At 42.4% G+C, this 23,367-nt stretch overlaps 1 protein-coding gene across 1 annotated transcript in view; it reads right to left on the bottom strand.

Moving 5' to 3' along the window:
- The window catches only part of FCHO2 (FCH and mu domain containing endocytic adaptor 2), a 101,934-nt gene extending 95,688 nt beyond the window's left edge, over window positions 1-6,246 (bottom strand). The window contains exon 1 of the mRNA XM_054179083.1: window positions 6,098-6,246. Within this exon, the coding sequence (XP_054035058.1) occupies window positions 6,098-6,124 (27 nt within the window). The 5' untranslated portion in view covers window positions 6,125-6,246. The remainder of the gene's footprint in view (window positions 1-6,097) is intronic.
- Between the last annotated feature and the right edge of the window lie 17,121 nt (window positions 6,247-23,367).

The raw sequence follows: 23,367 nt of genomic DNA, 5'->3' as shown, positions 1-23,367 counted from the left end.
AAGATGTGTTCTTGCTGACATTTCTCATTTTACACTGCTACAAGAGAGCTCTTTTGTGTATATAGTATAGATGTCTCCGGATATCAAGCCATAAGAGGAAACAGACTTTGAACACAAGTAAACACATAAATAAGCCTGCAATGAAGTATTACTGACTGACTTAGCATACAGACTAAATAAAGCCATGGAAAGCAAGGGCAAACAGCCCTTGCATTTCCCTTCATCAAGAACTGCACTGATTTTCTCATGGAAATGAAAGTAACCCTGTCAGCAGATGTGAAGTCAGAATTCAGCATTTCCATGTGCATAACAGGAAACAGATTACAGGAACTCCGTTTTACTGAACTACTTAACAGACTTGGAAAATTTTTAAGAATAAGTTTCTTACACATAAAGATGATTACCTTTGGCAAACTAGACAAGAAATTTCTAGGCAAACTCAGTATTTACTTCCTACATGCTTAACCAAATTGTATGACTGCAAATTCTGTCTAATTTGGACAAAAAATGCTCAGTATTAACACCTATTAGTGTAAAAAGTTAATATTGTCTCTTAAAGCACTGTCTTTTTAACCAGTGCAAATATTTCTCACTTACAGGGACTTCTAAGTTCCCATGACTGGTCAGATACATACTTCTTTTTTAGCTACTGTAAGAAGCAAGAGAAGAACAGTCTTCACAGCGAAACTAAGCCTAGGAGACAACAAAAGGCACATGCAGTTCTTAAATGCAATGTGCCCAAACTTTAGAAGCTTGATGTAAGAAGTTCAGAAAATCTGTCTTTTCCTAAGTTTAGCAAGTAAAAAAAAATTTGACAGTAAGTTAATTATTGGAGTTTCAAACTATGCTTTTAGAACATGTATTAGCAGTGGTTAAGCATACACAGACATTCTTTCAATCCTTTAAACATGACATTAATAAAAAGGAACAGACTAAGAAAACTCTGCTTTTTTAAAATAAACAATTGAAGTCATAACCTGCCTGATCCCCTTTTTAAAACAGCCTACCAAACCCACAACTTACTCTCCAGAAGACAGGCTCACAAATACTCAAACTGCAACACTTAAAGTGGTACCCCCACCTTAATTACAAGATTTCTTTTTAACTGTAAAGAAGTTTAGCTCTCTAATTTACTTCAAATTGTCGTAACAATAAGCCCAAATTATGACTCCAAATCCTAGTCAAACCTCTGGCAAACACAATATATCAATAAAATACTAACATCCGCCCATCTTGGTAGGTAAATGCTAAATGGAAAAATCCTAGAAAGGAGTCAGTGTGGGAAACAGGATCACTTTAGTTTTGGGGGCAAGAACAAAGACGCATGTCTCCTTTCCCTCTTGTTTTGGTCACATCCAGAGAAGCTGTCCTATAGCTAGTTTTGCCCTTAAATTGTGCTCCTCTGTCAGATACAAGTATGGGAAAGCCATGCCTCTGACCAACAGATTACGCATGCAAGAATTCTAATACAGATACACTATAATGGCATCAAAGTCTTTCTGGTAAAAAACAAAAGTTGTTTCAAGAAAATTCCAGAGTTGCACAAATGAGTCAAACAACTGTACAAAATCCATTAATGGGGACTACAGGAGCACAACTCTCTCATACAGATGCAGTTCAATATTTGCTGAAACTAAGTAAAACTGCTTGGCAACTACAGGATGATTAATTTTAGTTCAACTGTACAACAGACTCAGAGTTCAATCCTGCAATTCTAAAATGAAAGTTCCAAATATTAATCAATCTCTTATTTACTCAAACTTAGGAGGACGTACACTAATCATTACTCTTCATCCATTTGTGCTGTTTACAGTATCACTAAGGTTGGAAGAGACCCCAAGGATCATCAAGTCCAACCTGTCCCAACAGACCTCACAACTAGACCATGGCACCAAGCGCCATGTCCAATCTCCCCTTGAACACCTCCAGGGACGGCGACTCCACCACCTCCCTGGGCAGCACATTCCAATGACTTCTTTTTCAATCATTCACAAAAGAGTAACACTTTGAAGAAATAAAGCGACAGAAATTCTTCTAAGCCCAGGGAAATGGAGACTGATTTTAGATGCCCTGAACAATATTGGTATAATTTTCTTTAAACTGCGACTCCTTGCTGCAGTTTCAAGTAAATAATGTGTGCATCATCCTTGTCAAGTAGGCAGTTACTCAAGGGACCCTGAATATGTTAACATGCTCCTGTGATTAATATTATGATGTTACATTTTTTAAATATGGCTATCAATAAATGTCAATGCCTCAGTGCCTGAAACAGAAAAAATTGATAGCATCAAAGCATGGAAAGAAGCAATCACCTGATGTTTATACAGGCAACCTATTTTATTCAGTCCTGCAAGTTTTAAGAAGTCAGAACACAAAAGCAACCTGGCAATTTCAACTTCTTTCTTCCAGCTTCACAAATTATATTAAATCAAATTAAAATCAGATTCAGAGAAGCTCTACGCATGAAAAAAAGGAGCTACTTTCCTCTAGATCTTAATAACTGTATGTATTTTTGGAACAAAAAGATGGGAAGTTATCAATTCATGCTGAGGCACACATGCAGAGGGAGCAAAAACGGCAAACACTACACAACAGCCCTCTCAAACTGAGCATCCAACTGTATGCCAAGCAAAAGAGCAGCACTGTGTAAACACATGAATGGAACTCCAGACAGAAATATGACAAGTCTCAGTGTTATTCATATCATATATGATTGACACTGGATTAACTGCCAGCCCTTATGTGTTTAAAAAGCTCTTGAAAAGAAAGGAATCCTCCTCACAGCCATTCTCAAAAGCTATAGGTAACACAAACAATTAAAAAAGATAGCACAAAAGAAAGCCAAAGTCAATTTAAATATATTTCTGTATCCCAGAACTTCCAGAGTTAACAAGCATAGCATTTGAGACATTTTAACCAAATTAATTTAAAATCATTAATAAACAAACATTCAGTGGCTTAGAAGTGGTTTTGACATAATAGACTTACAATCAGCAGAAGTATCATCTGCACCATCTGTACACCTAAGCTTATGCAATACTTCCTAAGTAGTGATAAGAAAATAGTAAAGTAACAAATGCTTTTTATTCTACTGCATCAGTACAGGTGTACTCAAAGTGACCATATGTAGCTATGTAGAATGGAAATAACCTATTAAAGTGTTGACTTTAAATTACATCATTGTTTTGATGCAGCAGCAAGCATCCAATGTTTTATGACAACATCCTAATTAGGACTTGAGAATGTTTGCTCATGTGACTTGAATGCCCAAAACTTAGTCATAAGAATCACAGCCATTTATAGCCTGCACTACTAGTCATAATTTTGGATGCCATAAAAAAGTACCTATATCCTACTGACTTGGAAAGCTCCTGCCCTAGAATGCTGCGCTCTATCAGCAGACCTCTACTTTTCTCAAATGGCAATAGAATTTTTCAGGTGACAGTACAGGTCTCTGTACTTCAGCTTCACACATAGTCTTTGTTTATCACTCAGTGACCTCTTAGAAGCAGTCACCAGATGGCAAGCCTATGAAACATCCCTTTTTCTTACGTTCTTAAGAACAGCAAAATAAATAAGAAATTTCAACTATTCAAACACATTTTTTGAAGCACTGCAAGATTAAAGTCTCAAGTGTCAACACTCTTACAATAAAGAAGCTTTGTTTTGTTTACAGGAGCACGTTAAGGAAATTCTTAAAAAGACAGCAGCCTAAACAGTGTGTACAAACTGATACACATTGACATATATATGACTCCCTTTTTATAAAGAAATCTATTTTCTGACATCTTTTCCTACCAGTTACAGCAAATTGCCAGATCAGGAGGAGCACACTATAGCTCATGATCTGGACTCCCATTTTCAATAAACTGACACAGCAAACTGATGATGGTATGTACATCACATTGTTATTAATTATGTTTTGGATTAATTGTCACATCACTGATTTAGAAGACATAATGACCCTATTCCATATGTAACAAACCCATTCTGTCCAGTGTTGCCTAGAAAGATAAGGCAATACCACCTCTCTTCCTCCTTACAGATTTCTCTTCATTAAGACATTACACATCCAGTGCATTTTAACAGCAAGCAGCTAATCTCTATCTTAACTTTATCACCACAATTCAAAACATAGACAGATCGTATGTATTCCAGGTCTTTCAAAGCACTGCACCAGCAATTCTGAACAACTGTTCTGAAAAGGCATTTGAAAGAGAAGCATGATTCAAAATGCACAAACTCATAATTTTTGCTTGATTTTGTGGATATACAGAAATTCACTACTTTCTGACTTTAAAACTTGAAAGATGTTTGCCCACAACAAAGAAGTTGTAGTCCCTATTTCTTTTTATTTAATTTCCACATGAAATAAAGCCATGTCTTTGGTATTACAAAGGTTTCTCAAAGTTTTTCGACTTCAAGACCCACTCTAATGTCTTTGTCATCAGCACAAGACAAACACTGAGTCAGTTTTAGAGGTAGGGAAATAACCTGCACCTACAGAAGAAAACCTCCTTCTCCTGGTGCTCATTGCTCACCCACACCAGGAGTTTTGCCAGCAGAAAGAAAGAATGGGAACTTTGTGTAGATGTTCAGTACCTCATATCTGCTGTATGAAATAGGTGGCAATACAGGCAGGGGGACACAATGTACGGGAATGGCCCACTGCCTTCACCAAGTTAACAAAATTATTGACTACAACTGAATTAAATGAACATACCGTAGTTAAATAGAAAGTGTTTAAATTCAGCTGAGATAGCTGAATAAAAAGCTTCTATTTTATTTTAATCCTAAAAGAAGACAGTCACTTTTCCAAAGAAAATGTGACTTATTTTAAATCTTACTTTTATTCTAAAAATGTGCATATATTATACTGACCTCCCACAATGAAAACTCAAATGAAGCAGACATGTATGCTGAAAGCAAAACTAATATCTTGTTTCATTAAATTTTAATATTTTATTGAAAATTAAACAATGCTGCATACAAAACATGGAAACTGGCTTGAGCTCTGCTTATTCTCAAGAATGACATACTGCATTTCATGGATTTGTGAAAACAGTTTTCCCTAAACACTAAGGAAAGCTGTTGCTTACAAAGAAAAAGCAGACATCTAAAACATGTTTTCTTTTTCCTTCCTCTTCTTTGTTTCATTCTTGACAAAGACCCATTTTTGTATTTCACGTATAAGCTGGTAGAGATGCACATTAAAATTAAACGTGCAAAGAAGTAGCAACCACTGTAAACAGCCCAATGATTACAAGAACACTTTCCTTTAATTTTCAGACCAACTACAGTCACAATGAAAACAAGTTTCATTTCATGTGAAGCTTCACAATAATCTACATTCGTACTTTATGTTTTTTTTCGTTATATGTTACTATCAATTTAAAACCGTGTATCTGCAAGGACACGACTGATAAATTGTGATCCTGAAACAGGCTGGAAAGCCTGTTGTTTCCGTAGCTGGCAGCTGTTCCGGCTGTACCTTCTGACATGCAGACAGAGACAAGTTATCGGTACAAAAGCACAGAGCTCCGAGGCGCAGCTTTGCGTTTGCGTGATGCAACTGCTAAGTTGTACGGTCAGTGCTATTTCCCTGAAGAACTGCATTGTTTAGGAGGCTTAACGAAGGGGGATCGGACCGCAGCCCAGCCCACATCCACGCACCACGGTGCCTGCGAGAGCCAGACCCCGAGCGCCGGGTCTTCCTTTCGTGTCCGCGCAACCCTCCGCCCGGCGCCCAGCAATCCCTCTCCCCGCCAACTGACCCCGAACCACAGCGCGGCGTAGGGGGCCGGGAAGGGACTGGGGGTCCCTTCACCCCGCCACGGGCTGCCCCGGCGAGGGCAGCGGCGGCGCAGGCTGGTACAGTGCCTCCCCCAGGGCCCAGCTCGGCCAAAGCGAGCCGCAACAGGAACAGTGAGTGGCTGCCGCCTTCAGTGCCGCGCCCCCCGCGGCAAGGCCCCGGCCCAGTCCCAGGGGTAGCTTGAAAGCCGAGGCTGTTCCCACAGAGAGGACCCCTGCCTCACCGTGTCGTACCCTGCCTATTCCACCCGCGGCGCGGCGGAACTTGCCCGCGGCGCTTCCCTACCCAGAAGTTCTCCACGAAGTACGCCATCACCACCTCGCCGCCGCCCTGGCCACCGGTGAGCCCGGCCCCGGCCGTTTCAGCTGCCGAGACGCGACGAAGGAAACGGGCGCCGCCACGGCGTACCGCCCTTCCCGTGACGGCGCAACCCCCTCACCCCGCACAGATATACCGCCCCCAACTCCGCGCATGCGCCCAGCTGCCGTCGGGCACCGGGCCCCTGCGCAGGCGCACAGCCTGCTGGAGAAGGGAAGGCGTTGGGAGTGGGGCCTGCTGTGGTCGTGACGGTGGCCGGGGCGCAGGCCACATGGACTGCACGGCCGCCTGCTTCCCTCTGAACCCGGTCGGGCGGAGAACCGCCACCTCCACAGGAGGACAGAGCACGGCATTTCCACCGCAGCACGGCCGTGCCCCGAAAGCCTCAAACCGCGGCGTATGGCGGGGTGGCCATCTCGTGAGTGAAGAAACCTCCCTCTGTAGAAAACCGAACGTAGCAGCAGAGAGCAGGCTCAGAAATCTTGAGTAAAACCCTTTCAAACATGTTCAGCAAACACTTGCGAACGGCTGCAATACAGTGTAACAATGCATGGAGGGGAAGAGATCGAAGCTGTTTCAAGTGGCTTCACAACCACGAATCGATCCAGCCAAGTGAGGCAAGATCCCTCAAAGTAGGCGCTGACTAGCTCCTCTGGGAACTTTGCTGACAGGACGCAGCCTGCCCAACTACCTCCTCTCACAGGATTTTACAGTTTAGAGTGGCATGCTTCTAAAATCTCTGCTTTCATTTTAAAACTAAAGAGTACAGAGAAACTGTTTACTTCAAACCTTTAACGATAGTTCAGTTTAGTTTTCAGACCCATCCTTTCACTTGAGGTAGATTATTAGTGGGGGCGATGCTGATTGCTGAACCAGAACCCAGAGCCACTGGAGTGCCATTTGTTGCCAGCCTGTACCTGGAATGCTGATTTTCAGTGAGAGAACCTTAATAGATTCTTTATGGCAGTCAGAACCACTGGGCTCCTTCTGGGACCCCAAAATTCTCCTGTTCTATCCTCGTAAGACAATGTATTACCCAATACAGCAGTTAGGTTTTCATTATTGACTAAAAAAATTGTCAGTGAGGTCTAAGTAGTGGTGGAAAGGTCTACAGCTCGTTGTCCTATGCAAACAGCTAGTCTCATGGTCCTGTGCAAACACATGGTATGTGCTTTATCCAAACTTTAGTCATGGTCTTAGCACAAAGCTTTACCAAAGATAAAGTAAAGCTGTGTGTTCAAGGTCCTCCCTTCTCCTTTATGGAAACCCTCTCAGCTCTATTTTGACAAAAATCTCATCTGCTTCTGTTACCAAAGTGGCATGCACTTACAGGGTTAAACTCTTCTTTTAGATTACATACTGGAACAATGAAGAAAGGGACTTCTAATCTATACTAGACAAGTATATAAAAATGCAACTGACTAACATAGTCAGCTTCTGGCTTCAAAATAGTGTCCCAGACTAAACTACTTACTATGATGTTAAAATACACTTCTCCTAGCTAGAAGCTCCTGGCCCAAAATAAACCACTCAACTCTCTGAGCATACTGGGTGAATTTAATAGAAACTGGACCTTTAATGCACAGTGAGCATGAGACTAATCAGTAGGTGTTGACATGAGGCATAGCTAATGTATTTCACCATGTAAATACTCACTGCGTATTTCAACTGGCGTGCTCGCTTGGTGGAAATACCCACACCCAATCACCCAAACTTGTGCAACTTTGTAATAGAATAGTATTGGCTTTCTACACTGTTATTTGTTGTATCAGAAATGCTGTGTCCAGCAGGAGTAGGAAGGTGATTATCCCCTTGTACTCAGCACTGGTGAGGCCACACCTCTAGTATTGTGTCCTGTTTGGGCACTTCAGTACAAGAGAGACATAGAATACATAGAATAAACCAGGTTGGAAGAGACCTTCAAGATCATCGCGTCCAACCCCTCAACCAATCCAACACCACCCAAACAACTAACCCATGGCACCAAGCACCCCATCAAGTCTTCTCCTGAAAACCTCCAGTGATGGCAACTCCACCACCTCCCCAGGCAGCCCATTCCAATGGGCAATCACTCTCTCTGTATAGAACTTTTTCCTAACATCTAGCCTGAACCTCCCCTGGCGCAGCCTGAGTCTGTGTCCTCTTGTTCTGGTACTGGCCGCCTGGGAGAAGAGACCAACATCCGTCTGTCTACAACCTCCCTTCAGGTAGTTGTAGAGAGTGATAAGGTCACCCCTGAGTCTCCTCCTCTCCAGGCTAAGCAACCCCAGCTCCCTCAGCCTCTCCTCGTAGGGCTTATGTTCCAAACCCCTCACCAACTTTGTTGCCCTTCTCTGGACTCGTTCCAGCAAGTCAACATCCTTCCTGAACTGAGGGGCCCAGAACTGGACACAGTACTCGAGGTGCGGCCTAACCAGTGCAGTGTACAGGGGCAGAATGACGTGGAGGTGCTGGAAAGAGTGCAGCGGAGGGCACTCGGCGAGAGTCGTCACTGCCGTTTTCCCACGTGCTTGCTGCTCGGGATCGCTCGGCCTCGCTGCCTCACCAGCGGCGCATTTAAAAAGCTACCGCCAGCTGGCGGGTGCTTCCGTCCAGCCCGCGTGCTCTCGCTCGGCCGCCGCCAGACGCACGCGCCGCCGCCCCACCTTTTCTAAATCTTTGTCCAACAGCCCCGTGGGCAGGGCTAGGCATGGTGGTAACTTGTCCCAATAACTCCTTCAAAAAATCAGTCTTGACTCAGAATGAGGGGGAATATAAGCAGGTAGGTAGGTGTCATATGCAAGAGGTAGGTGTCCAGGCATCTGGCTGCAGAGAGTGCTGGAGCCTGGCACTTGAGATGCAGGGTAGTGGGGACAGCTCCTGCATTAGGTGTGAACAGATCGACTATCTGCTTAACCTGGTGGCCAGACTGAAGGACGAGGTTGCTAGGCTTAGAGCTGTAAGGGATTGTAGAAAGGAGACGAACTTGAGTAACCAGGCTCTGCAGGCTCCGCCAGCAGAGGCTGGTTATTCAAAAAGCAGAGGGGAATGGACGCGGGTTCCTCTCAAAAGATGCAAAGTAAAACCTCTTTGCCTCCCCTCACCTTCCTCACTGCCCTTGGAAAACAAGTATGGGGCACTGGAGGTCGAGGGTGAGGTGATTCTGATGCCAAAGGACACAACATCTGGGGTTTTCCCTGAGGCAAAATAGCCTCAGGCAAAACAGCCTAAGGTTGAACAGCCTTCCCCTGGCATCAGGACTTGCTCCCTTAAAAAAAAGAGGAGGGTAATTGTTATTGGTGATTCCCTCCTAAGGGGAACAGAGGGCCCCATATGTCTGCCAGAGCCTTCTCACAGGGAAGTTTGTTGCCTCCCAGGAGCTAAGGTTAGAGATGTTACCAGAAGGCTGCCTAGTCTGGTGCAGCCCTCTGATTCCTATCCCTTAATAGTTACACAGTTAGTGAATGATGATGTTGCAACCAGAACTCCCAGGGCTATCAAAAATGACGTCAAGGCCCTGGGAGATCTGGTTGAGGGGTCAGGGGGCACAAATAATTTTTTTGTCTATACCCTTGGTTGCAGGAGGGAATACCATAAGGAACAGGTCAGCAGCCATAGTCAACAAGTGGCTTAGAGGCTGGTGTAGTTAAAAGAATTTTGGGTTTTTCGATCTTGGAGAACTTTCTACTGCACCAGGTCAGCTGGCAACAGATGGAGTACATCTGTCCCAGAGGAGGGGAAAGGTCACAGTATATGAGATCAGCCTGTCCCCCAAAGGTAAAAAGATTCTGGGAAGGGAGCTGGCAGGTCTCATTGATAGGGCTTTAAACTAGATTTGAAGGGGGAAGAGGCTGAAACCAGTCCCCCCAGACAGGACTCTGAGGGTGGTAACTGGAGTCAGGGGTGAAACCAGCAGCCCAACTGACGTGCATGTACACTAATGCACACAGCATGGGCAACAGACAAGAGGAGCTGGAAGCCTTGTTACAGCAGGAAAGTTATGATGTAGTTGCCATCAAAGAGACGTGGTGGGATGACTCACATGACTGGAGCGCTGCAATTGATGGCTGCAAGCTCTTCAGCAGAGACAGGCAAGGGAGAAGTGGTGGAGGGGTGGCCCTGTACATCAAGGAGGCACTAGATGGCATTGAGCTGGAGATCAGGGACGATCAGGTTGAGTGCTTGTGGGTGAAAGTTAGAAGGAAGACCAACAGGGCTGACATCCTGGTTGGAGTCTGTTATAGAGCACCCAACCAGGATGAAGATGATGAGGCATTCTATAGGCAGCTTAAAGTTGTCTCAAGATTGCCTGACCTTGTTCTCATGGGTGACTTCAACCTGCCTGATATCTGCTGGGAACTCAACACAGCAGAGAGGAGGCAGTCTAGGAGGTTCTTAGAGTGCATGGAGGACAGCTTCTTATCCCAGGTGCTGCGTGAGCCTACCAGGGGCAAGGCTATGCTTGACCTCCTCTTCACCAGCAGGGAAGGGCTGGTGGGTGATGTGGTGGTCGGAGGCTGTTTAGGGGCCAGCGACCACGAGATAATTGAATTTTCGGTATTTGGTCAAGCTAAGAGGGGCAGCAAGAAGACCTCCACTCTGGACTTCCGGAGGGCAGACTTCAGGTTGCTCAAGGAACTAATTTAGAGGGTTCCTTGGGAAACAGCCCTTAGAAACAAAGGGGTCCAGGAGAACTGGACCTGCTTCAAGGAAGAACCCTTGAAGGCGCAGGAACAGGCTGTGCCAATGTGCCGGAAGATGAGCTGCTGGGGCAGACAGCCAGCCTGGATGGGTAATGGCCAGCAGGAGCAGGGAGGTCATTCTGCCCCTGTACACTGCACTGGTTAGGCCGCACCTTGAGTACTGTGTCCAGTTTTGGGCTCCTCAGTTTAGGAAGTATGTTGACTTGCTGGAGCGTGTCCAGAGAAGGGCAACAAAGTTGGTGAGGGGCTTGGAACACAAGCCCTGTGAGGAGAGGCTGAGGGAGCTGGGGTTGCTTAGCCTGGAGAAGAGGAGACTCAGGGGTGACCTTATTGCTCTCTACAACTACCTTAAGGGAGGTTGTAGACAGGCAGAGGTTGGTCTCTTCTCCCAGGCAACCAGTACCAGAACAAGAGGACGCAGTCTCAGGCCACGCCAGGGGAGGTTTAGGCTGGAGGTTAGGAGGAAGTTTTATACAGAGAGAGTGATTGCCCATTGGAATGGGCTGCCCAAGGAGGTGGTGGAGTCACCGTCACTGGAGGTGTTCAGGAGGAGACTTGATAGGGTGCTTGGTTGCATGGTTTAGTTGATTAGGTGGTGTTGGATGGTAGGTTGGACGCAATGATCTTTAAAGTCTCTTCCAACCTGGTTTGTCCTATTTTATTCTACTAGTTAGCAGTTATGTTGCATGATTATAATCCTAATTTTAGGGGGAAAAAAAAAAAAGGCTATTTGGCTTTAGTGTGGTTTGCATATATGTGAAAGGAGATATTTTGCTGAGCCCCTCCCTCAAAAAAGCATTCCCAATACTGCTTTTTGCTCTCTAAGACTTGGTTTGTCCAGTTTCCACTTTTATCAATCAGTTCTTTTAAAAGTGTGCATATCATCTGAGATGTGGCATTACAGAATCATAGAATCACTATGGTTGGAAAAGAACTTTAAGATCATTAAGTCCAAGCATTATCTAACTCTACCAAGGCCATTACTACACCATAGCATTAAGCAGCATATCTAGTAGATGGCTTTTAAATACATCCAGGGATGGCAATCCAACCATTTCCCTGGGCTGCCTTTTCCAGTCTTTGATAATACTTTTGATATACATTTATAGATCACCACTGTGAGATATTAACTGATTTTGATTCAAATTGTTGCATTATCTCACCAAAGTTCTTTCAAAACTAGCAGTGATTTCTCAAGATTTATAGGAAGTTTTAATTACATTGTTTTCAACCTCCCTGGAATGATGTCTTCCATTAAGCTGCATCAGACTCACTGCATGCTTAAATGCACACTTCTAGTCATTTATCTAGTCACCAAGCTTGATTGCATCCCATTCATTACTTCACTTACTTAAATTATGAATCCAACAACATTGTTTTACAGTGAGTCACTTGATGCCAGTACTCCACCTCTATTCTACTCTGCTCTGTAGCTGCCCAAAGCATGTTTCATCAAATCAACCTTCAATCAAACGGAAGGATGAGAAAGTATTAATGCATACTAGTAATGACAAACTGAAATAGTTTAAAGGTTGTGGATTCCTTTTTGACTTCTTCTAGCTACCCATATTTCTGCATGAAAAATTCTGGGAGGTTTATAATATTTAGGAGGAACTTATTACAGAAACACCATACTGAGTTTTTACCTCTATGGTCTATGTAAGGTGGGAAAATAACATGATAAATGATTATGCTTTGATGCTGCCAAGCATACAGTGGTTAGCTGAATTCATACTATTGACGTGTCTACATTGGACTCACATACATGTTTAGCTACTTGCCTCCAAATATGTCAAAGAACCTGAAGTGGCTTCTTATTTGCCATCAACTAGTAAAAAATAACCTACATAGAAAAAAGACTGAAGTAATTAATGCATTTGAATTCAGCAGGGGGGGGGAGGAAGAAGTGGGGTGTGTGTGTGTGTTTGAAGTGTTCTCATTGCATAACTTCATCTTTAGCTGTGTTCGATAGTACCTGCCATTCAAGCTGGATGTGCCAGACCACAAAAATCTTTTCCATTCTGGTTATAATACAGAACAGAAAAAGGAAGGGTAATTGGTAGTAGAAGGGCCAGATGCTAAAACAGTAAGATTCCATAGTATCTTAGGAAAGTATTCGTAGTACAGCATAGTGAAAGAAATGGTGCTTGTGTTCTTAGTTAAACTAAATACAACTTATTATGGTACTAACAAAGATGAAATGCAGAGGTTTGGGAATGAGTTAATGGAAGATAGTAAACTAAATACTGAAAAATAGTAGTCTGGACAGATCTTTTAACTGTCTAGGTGAGAAGCAGCTACTTGAAATAATGTGAAATAGGTAAAAATGATTTTGTTATACAGGTACTTAATTAGGATTGGACTTTAAAAATCAGAAGGGTAGTATGAACGGGATAGTTAGAGAATGGTTTGCATTTGGGGAGAAATCATGCTATGTGATAATACTCCTTACTCTTGATTCCTTACAATATCTGTAGATACACATTCGTGCTTACTGATGTTAGCCACCAGCTTGAATGTCTGGAAGAACTGAACTCTACAGTGTCCTTATCACCTTGATTAAACTCTTCAAGCCTCAGTGCTTACAAATACACACCTACTAGTAATGAATTAAGAGTGCCTCCCACCTCCACAGACATGGAGTAACCTCCTCTTAGTTCTGCCAGATTTGAAATTTAAAAAAAAAAGTATCCAAGGTACTTACGGCTCTTAAATAGATGAACTAAACTCAAAGAGTTGTTAGACTAGGCAATTATTTGCCCAGCAGCCCCATTAAACACCACCATTTTATGGACTGAGAAACAGTTACACAGACTAATGAATGCTTGCAATAAAAGACATAGGAGTTGTGGTCTAAGGTTCCAGCCAGCCTCCATCTGGTTTTGGCACAAAGACAGTGGTTTTGGTGTGCAAGGCCGTGGGGATGAAGAACATCAAAATCAGCTACCTCTTCCTCTACTGGAGAAACTGTTGCAACTATCTTACTCCCTTATGCTGTGTGAACAATTAAAAGAAAATGATTTCTTTATGGAATTCTTTGTCACGTGATTTATCTGTTCTTCCAAAGTATTTCCAAAGCTAGAAGGAAAAGGTGCCCACATTTACCCAGCTGGACTTGGTTTCAAACATGGTTTCAAAATGTTTATTTGGGCATTTTTCAGAATGAAAAATGTCCAATGTGTTAAGTGGGGGGAAAAGAAAAACAAAACCACAAACAAAAAACAACAACAAAGCCAAACCATGTACGACAACTCACAATTTCCTTCCTATTTTTTTTTTTGGGGGGGGGTCTTTGTTTATTTGTTTAGGGTTTTTTATCTTATTCACTGTATCCAAGTTTCCAAACTACAGGACCTTTTCATTTCTATATCTGCAAGCACAGAATTCCCTCAAATGTCAACATGAATATAAAACTTTACGATAGCTTAAGGAAACACAACTAAGTGTGCCCTACATGTAAGGGCACTCGACAGTGATTTCAAGATAAAAGCACTGCTGAATTCACATCACTCCTCATTGTAAACCTGCCAGCGTAACCGTTCAAAATGTTTATTTCCATATTAAGTAAAGATTTGACAAAACCCCATTTATACCTGAAAATACAAAATACATACTTGTGTTCACTCTGATGATTCAAATGCAAGTCTGGGAAAAAACAACAAAACAAACCAACAAAACCAAAAAAAACCCCACCACACCTGCTGTTGCAGTTTGAGCTGGGTGCCCCCCTGGTGCATTCACTTCCTGTGTCCAGAAGTCCAGCCCAGAGGGATGGACACAGGAAATTGTGTATTCCCTACCATAATTCTTTGCACCACTATAAGATCCAGTGCGGAGTCTGGCACTTCCTCTTTCCTTCCCTCTCCGAGACTTGGTAACTGGGGGAGAGATCTCCCGGCCATGGGCCTGATTGGGCCCAAGGCCACAGGGGGATGGGCAGTCTCAGGCCTGGCCAGCTGAGACTAGCCCAGCAGAGGGAGGGGGAAGAAGGAGCCCTGGGGGTTTTGCATGCACCCTCAGGTGGGGATGGGATCTCTCTTTGTCACTGCGCTTTGGGTTTTCTGTAACATTCACTGCTTTCTATTTAAACTTTCATCACTTTTGCAATCCGTTTGCCTGAGTCGTTATTTCTGCCTGTGGTGGGGAGGGGATCTGCCCCAACCCATTACACCTGCTGTCAAAAAAAACCAAAACAAAAATCCCCAACCAAACCAAAAAAAACCCCAACCCCAAACATGAAAAACTACAATCCAACAAGAATTCTGTATATGCCATCAGTCACATATATATGCATTAATATCTGCAGCATAATGGCATCTCTCTTCCTTAAAAAGTGGACTCGTAACTGGAAACAGCAGCATTTTAAGTCCTGCATTATACAGATTAACATTTGGGTGTCTTTTGGGAAGTTTCGATGCTAGGTACTGCTCACTTTATGCAAAGAAGGGTAAATGCCTCTGAAAGAAACATGGTTTACATATGAATAAGTAGTATGTTTCATTGTGAGACAATCTGGGATAACAAAGGTTAATAATGTCCACTCTGTAAGCACTTAACATACGTGAGTTTTACACAAAAAGTTCCTACTAAAATTGCTTTTTCATTTAAGTACAACTCTAAAATAGACATTATTTTAATTTTTTAAGGAAATAGCATGACCTATATTTAAAGTACAATCCTTTGCACTTTTGAAATCTAACCACGATGTAGTTTTTAATCAAATTGATAGGCCAGAAATATGATAAAATATGATTTATTAAATACCAAAAATTATTTGTCTGAGCCAATTTGATTCAGGTTCATTTGCCCGGTCGATGATAGGTTAATTACACACAATAGAAGGCTATTAAACAGTGGAATAACAGTATAGAGAATTCAGAACTTGGAATACAGAGGAACAAACTGGAAACTTCTATGCATGAAACAAACAGCAATGCTGCCTTGGGTGGCGAGATCAGCTGCCTGGGGTTCACAATGGAGCTAACCAACAGGTAAACAAGCTATAAACCTTAGAAATAACCAGGTACACTAGTGTAAGTTACTCACGAACCACCGAGCTGCTAACTACCATGACCTTTGCTGAACAAAGTGATGTTCTGAGTTTGTATTTATAGCCCCAAAATCTTCCCCAATAAATTGCCTTTTTGAAAACTGAACAGCCCAATAGAATAGAATAGAATAAACCAGGTTGGAAGAGACCTTCAAGATCATCACGTCCAACCCATCAACCAATCCAACACCACCCAAACAACTAACCCATGGCACCAAGCACCCCATCAAGTCTCCTCCTGAACACCTCCGATGACGGCGACTCCACCACCTCCTTGGGCAGCCCATTCCAATGGGCAATCACTCTCTCTGTATAGAACTTCTTCCTAACATCCAACCTAAACCTCCCCTGGCTCAGCCTGAGACTGTGTCTCCCCTGAGTCTCCTCTTCTCCAGGCTAAGCAACCCCAGCTCCCTCAGCCTCTCCTCACAGGGCTTGTGTTCCAAACCCCTCACCAACTTTGTTGCTCTTCTCTGGACTCGTTCCAGCAAGTCAACATCCTTCCTAAACTGAGGGGCCCAGAACTGGACACAGTACTCGAGGTGTGGCCTAACCAGTGCAGTGTACAGGGGCAGAATGACCTCCCTGCTCCTGCTGGCCACACTGTTCCTGATGCAGGCCAGGATGCCATTGGCCCTCTTGGCTGCCTGGGCACACTGCAGGCTCATGTTCAGCCTACCATTGACCAGTACCCCCAGGTCCCTCTCTGCCTGGCTGCTCTCCAGCCACTCTGACCCCAGCCTGTAGCTCTGCATGGGGTTGTTGTGGCCAATGTGCAGAACCCGGCACTTGGATGTGTTAAATCTCATGCCGTTGGGCTCTGCCCATCTGTCCAGCCTGTCGAGGTCCCCCTGCAGAGCCTTTCCACCCTCCAGCAGATCAACTCCTGCCCCCAGCTTGGTGTCGTCAGCAAATTTACTGATGATGGACTCAATGTCCTCGTCCAGATCATCAATAAAGATGTTAAAGAGCATGGGGCCCAGTACTGATCCCTGGGGCACACCACTAGTGACTGGCTGCCAGCTGGATGTGGCACCATTCACCACCACTCTCTGGGCTCGGCCCTCCAGCCAGTTCCTAACCCATCGCAGTGTGCTCCCATCCAAGCCATGGGCTGACAGCTTGGCCAGCGTTTTGCTGTGGGGGACGGTGTCAAAGGCCTTGCTGAAGTCTAGGTAGACTACATCCACAGGGCTCCCCACATCCACCAGGTGGGTCACCTGATCATAGAAGGAGATCAGGTTGGTCAGGCAGGACCTGCCCTTCCTGAATCCATGCTGGCTGGGCCTGATCCCTTGGCCATCCTCTAAGTGCTGTGTGATTGCACTCAGGATGCCCTGTTCCATAATCTTGCCTGGCACTGAGGTCAGGCTGACAGGCCTGGAATTCCCTGGCTCATCCAACCGGCCCTTCTTGTGGATGGGCACCACGTTGGCCAGCTTCCAGTCTTCTGGGACCTCTCCAGTGAGCCAGGACTGCTGGAAAATGATGGATAGTGGCTTGGCCAGCTCATCTGCCAATGGCACATTAACTATTCAAATCCTGCCAATCAGTTCAAAATGTTGTCTTGCAGGCAAAACTGCACACGCCTTCTCTCATAGCATCTGACATGTGCAGTTGCCTCTCTGAAACGTGAGGCTCAAGGTCCAGCTTTCTCCCCCTCCAGGCAGCATTAATGGCACCTGCGTATTGGCTCCTTGACCTCAAACCTGGATCCTGTAAATGGGGGAGGAAGGAGAAAAGGCAGTGGCTCAAACAGATTTAACTGGCTTGTCAATGCCTCATCCAGGACATCACAAACTTAGTCATAACATTCAGCCATTTAAGATGCTAGCACTTAACTCTACTCATCTTGTCTATCTACAAAAAAGGACCAAAGGAGGATCCAGGGAACTACAAGGCCTGTCATCCTGACCTTGCTATGGGGAAGATTATGAGCAGTTCACCTTGGGTACGTGCTCATGTGGCAAGCTCTGGATAATGCTGGGATCAGGCCCAGCCAGCATGGATTCATGAATGACAGGTCCTGCTTGACCAGCCTCATCTTCTATTGCTAGGTGACCTGCCTAGGAAGAATGGCTGTGGACATTATCTCCCTAGAGTTTAGTAAAGACTTCATCACCATCTCCCACAGCATTCTTGAGAAACGTGCAGCCCATGGCATAGACAGGTGGACTCTGCTGGATTAAAAATTGGCTGGATGGCCAGACCCAAAGAGTTCTGCTAAATGCAGTTAAATCCAGTTGGTGGCTGCTAACAAGTGGTGTCCCCCAAGGCTCAGTACTGGGCCAGTTCTCTTTAACATCTTAATGATTTCGATGAGGGGATCAAGTGCACCCTCAGTTTTGCAGATGACACTAAATTGAGCAAGAGTGTTGATCTGCTCAAGGGTAGGAAGGCATTGTAGAGAGATCTGGACAAGTTGGATTGTTAAACCAAGACCAAGTGCTGGGTCCTGCACTTTGGTCACAACCCCAAGCAACACTACAGGCTGCAGGGAGAGCAGCTCGAAAACAGCCCTGTGTAAAAGGCCCTGGGGGTGCTGCTGGCTGGCTGAACATGAGCTAGCAGTATGCCCAGGTAGCCAAGAAGGCCAACACCATCCTGGCCTGTATCAAGAACACTGTGTCCAGCAGGAGAAGGGAAGTGATTGTGCCCCTGTCTTCAGCCCTGGTGAGGCCACAGCTTGAGTGCTGAGTTCAGTTCTTGGCACCACAGTGTAAGAAATACATTGAGGTCCTGAAGTGTGTGCACAGAAAAGCAACAAGGCTGGTGAGGGGTTTGGAGGGCATGGCAGATGAGTGACTGAGGGAACTGAGGTGGTTGAGTCTGGAGAAGGTTAAGGGGAGATCTTACTGCTCTCAACAACTACCTGAAAGGAGGTTGTAATGAGGTCAGTGATGGTCTGTTAAGTAACTACTGATAGGATGAGAAGAAATTGGCATAAGTTGTGCCAGGGGCAGTTGAGGTTGGATACTAGGAAACACTTCTTTATGGAAAAAGTAGCAGAGTGTTGGAACAGACTGCCCAGAGAGGTGAAGGAGTCACCATCCCTGGAGGTGTTCAAGAAGTGTATAGATGGGGCACGTCAGGATATAGTTTAGTCGTCATGGTGGTTGGGTTACAGTTGGACTCCATCTTAAAGGTCTTTTCCAATCTCAATGATTCTATGATATACACATACTAATTAACCTCAGACTCAAAATTAGAAGTCACATTCTAAGATCAAGCTCTAAGCTGGATATTAGGCAACAAATACATTTGACTGACAGAAGTATGTTCTATCAGGTACCCCACAACTTATGGAGCCAGAATGAAAAAAAACTTCCACCCATTCCCTCCTACCTAGCCACTGCCTTCATTGTCTTCTCCCCTTTAGAGAGTGAGATCAAAGTCCTTCATTAAGCAGACTTTCAGGTGAGTATGAAGCAATTAATTTCTACTATAAACGCAACTATAGCAATTTGGTATAACAATTTTACTGAATTTAATCATTACACTATAGAAGCTACCTGTACTAGATATATGCCATTGTCTAAATTGTCTACATGATATTGACCAACTCTTAAACACTGGAAGTGAACATAAAACTGTTCAAATCAACATGGGTGGATTCTGACCAGAGAACTACTGTTGTTAGTTTTGTCCTTTAATTTTAGACACTCCTGTATTACAAAGATACATACACAAAATGACAGATCTTTAAGTAGTTTGTATTACCATGGTCCCCTAAGAGTTAGATAAATTGGACTGAGATCTCACTGCAAGCTTTGGCTCAAGATCTTGAATAATTTTAGTTTAGTCCTCTTTTTATTCATGTTATGGATAGCACAAGCAATGCAATTATTTTTTTATTTCTCCTTTCCCATTTGGTCAGACTTAGCAAGCATCAGTTGTTTCAAAACAAAAACACACTCACTGTACCATTTCTCTGCAGTAATGTAGTTACTACCAGTTACCACCCAACATTCAGTTGATGTAAGCCTCATTTCTACACCCACCTGCCTCAAAGAGCATGAATCATCTCAACTGAACTGACCCTAACTTATCAAAAAAATTTTCTTTCAGGTAAAATGAAAATCCTTTGTTCAGGTGACTCCAGAACTTACAGGTATGAACCAGAAGAGTGCATTACTAGGTCAGGCAAACCTAAGTTGAACATGGAATTTTAGTATTTCATTAAAAATTGGAATGCAACATCTGTATTTAAACAACTTTATTAACATAGTCAAGCAGTGATTAACATTCACATCTATTATGTCACATACAAATGTAAATACAAAATTACTACAGTACAATATATATTCTCTGCATGATCCAAAATATTTGGTGGCCCCAAAAACTCTTTAAAATTCAGCAGCTTATCAAAAATTAAAACCATATTCTATTTAAAATGAAGTTCTGTTAGCACATAAGCAGACTTCAAGAAATATCACTCAATTTAGTACAGTTTGAGAGGTTGCAGGAGGATATGTTTGAAGGAAACATTCCAACATTGTGGTAGATACAGAAACATCAGATTTAAAGCTTTAAAGCAGAACTTACACAACCTAAGTTGCCAGCAGAAAGATCCAGTCATCTTTCATTTTAAACTATTTTGCATACTGCATCAAATTTAAAATTTCAGAAGTGTCTAGTGTTCGTAAGTTAGACAACACAACGTAACTACCTACCTCTTCCCATGAAAAAAGATACTATGCTGGAGATTTCAACAGCAAAATGAATCTGCTTATATCAATCCTTTATTTGTTAATCCCCATCCTCCCAAAAAAAAAAACCCCGGCCTTCTCAATTTTGTTCTCACCTAAAGTAAGGAAACAGATACCTAAGGTGAAAGCACAAGAGAACCAGCTTACAGAAAAATGATGCTACGTGGTAAGCGCTGAATTTTTGGACATGTGGATTTGGCTTAAAGTACACTGTAACAACACACAGGGATTCATCTTATAGAGCCATTTTAAACTTCCCTTATATAAGTACATTCAACTGATTAAATATCCCCATTATTTTAGTAGAATATACTCTACAAGGCAAGCAAGAAGAGTGCTCGCTTCAGTTTCCCATTTAAAATAATACCCTAAAACTGGCTTGCTCCAACCATTAAGTGCAAAGAGCAAGCATCAGTGGCAGACAAAACCAAACCAAGTTTTCTACCAGAGAAGAGTATCTAGCAGACTGATGGATGCAAGTCATTCTGGAGAATGCATAGGTATGAGTGAAATACACAGCTACTGATCAAGCTTTATTTATTCAAGATGAGGTTACTGGAAATACTTATGTAATATATAAAAAAATACGTATTGCAAACTGCATCAGCATCTGAGAACTGCAGGATGTTTTGCCGTTTCACTGTGGAGCTTAACCTTTACCCAAGATAAAAAGGTTACTCTTTAGACCCTATATAGTAGCTTTATGTGTCAATCATCCTTATGGAAGAGTTAGTATTGAAGCAATTAGCATTAAGTTGCAACGTCATCCCTCGGAAAAAATCTGAGACAATTTCTGATACAACGTTGCACTTAAAGCATTTGTCAGGAAATATTTCAGTTGTTTGAATGTGGATGCATTCTCCTCAAGGGAAGAATGTTTTCGCACCTTATCTGTTAGTACATTCAATATGAATAAAATAGATGAAGCAGAAGTCATTATTGTCCCACAGTAGAAGGTTAATTTAGAGGAAGTTTAAGACAGAGGAGATGCCGAAACAAAAATGGGCAATGGTGCAACTAAGACACATTGTTGTTAGCATGGGTTCTGAACATAAAGGGTATAAGAGTCTTCACCTGAGATAAAGCTAGTATTTGATTATTCCTAAGTAGCAATGGGTTTTGCCACTTGCAGTTTTAAAATATACATTTTACTATTATACAATATATGCAGTTTAAGTAATTAAGATTGATGCCAACATTAAAGTCCTAACAAAAATTAAAATAAAAATCACAGTGTGTACCAATATTGTTAGTTACAAAATTCATGCTACTTCATAAATTTGAAAAATTATAATGATTATAAATTTTAACCCCATTCTTCTAGAAGTGATTTTTTTTTTTTTGAGTACAAGCTTTAAGGAGCAATGAATTAAAGCGTAAGAATTAGCTTATTACAATTTAAATATATACATATTCATGGATTTAGAAAATAATCAAGCTTTGGAAAAAAAATCTACAAAATTGGATTTTACTTGCATTGATTACAATAACGAACTGTTCTTTTTCCCTAATGAAATGAGCTGTTTCCTGAATGTGTATTGAGAAAAATTTAGTATTGAGCTTCACTTAAGACTAATTTAACAGCAATTTAGAACTGCCAAAAAGATGCATTTATAGGGATTAAATACGCTTTCTGTTGCCAACTTAGGTTGATCAGCAGCTTTTGTTCACTCTCAGAATCCTTCAAGAAGGGAAACTCAAAACAGGAAAAAGGCATATATAAAAACAGTAAACACTGACCTCCTGAGGTTCCTACAACAAAAAAAAAAAATTCAAGTAGAAAATCTACATCGTTCCTTAGCAGTGGCCATTTCTGTAGTTTAGCACACGAACAGTACTTTATTCAGTGTGTAAGGAGCAAATGAAGCAAGCCGTGCTTTTAGCATGCCAAGAGGCAGAAACACTGGAATGTAACAAACTCACAAGTCTACCAAAATAAACATTCAGTCAACATTCAAGAACTGTCAAGACTACACCACAAGAATCAAGATGATTTTCAGATATCCCATGATGCAATTGAATTTTAAATGTTAATGCTGATTCAGAACTTTTCTTACCTCACATTATACCCTAAATGGCTTCTGCAAATCTTTGCACTGTATTATGCATTAGAAATGAGAGAACTAAGACAAAAGACTATTTTTGTCAGTATTATTTATTTCTGCTTTAACGGTTTTCCTTGCTGTTATACCAGATCTGTTCACAACTGCACAAATACTTATTAAAACATGTATCTACAGAAGTGGCACTCTAAGCTAATCTAAGGTGAGGTGGAGTGGTTTTATTTGGTTAAAGGGGCTTTCTGATATTTAAGAAGTTCAGTTAAACTCAGCTTCTAGCTGTTATGCTATGGTATCACTTGAATAGGTCTTCTATTCTACAAATTTTTTAACACCATTTAACCAAAATTTCCCTAATGCCCAACACAAGCAAAATGAAAGCTAGTTTGGAACTAAAGTAACATCCCATACTAGGTTTATTTTTTCCTTTCCAGAATTTATTTTTAATTGGTTTTAGTGACTTAGTAATTTATTTCTACAATAAGAAGGAACTTTTTTCTTGCTACCAAAGCAATGTAATTTGAAAACAAGTCATGACATGCAATTTTGGCCAAACTGAATAAATACTATGCACTGGCATTACTTACTGTACTTCATACAGTACTTGTCCAAACTAGTTATCTGGCATAATCCACAACAATTTGAAATGCAAAAAAAAAAAAAAAAGAAATAAGAAAAAAAAAGAAAAAAGGGAGTAGGGGGCTTGTAAAGCATGCATGCTATCATGCAGTGCAAA

Source organism: Dryobates pubescens, chromosome Z (genome assembly GCF_014839835.1).
Source record: "Dryobates pubescens isolate bDryPub1 chromosome Z, bDryPub1.pri, whole genome shotgun sequence".
NCBI lineage: Eukaryota > Metazoa > Chordata > Aves > Piciformes > Picidae > Dryobates > Dryobates pubescens.
This window is presented reverse-complemented; position numbering and strand designations above follow the sequence as displayed.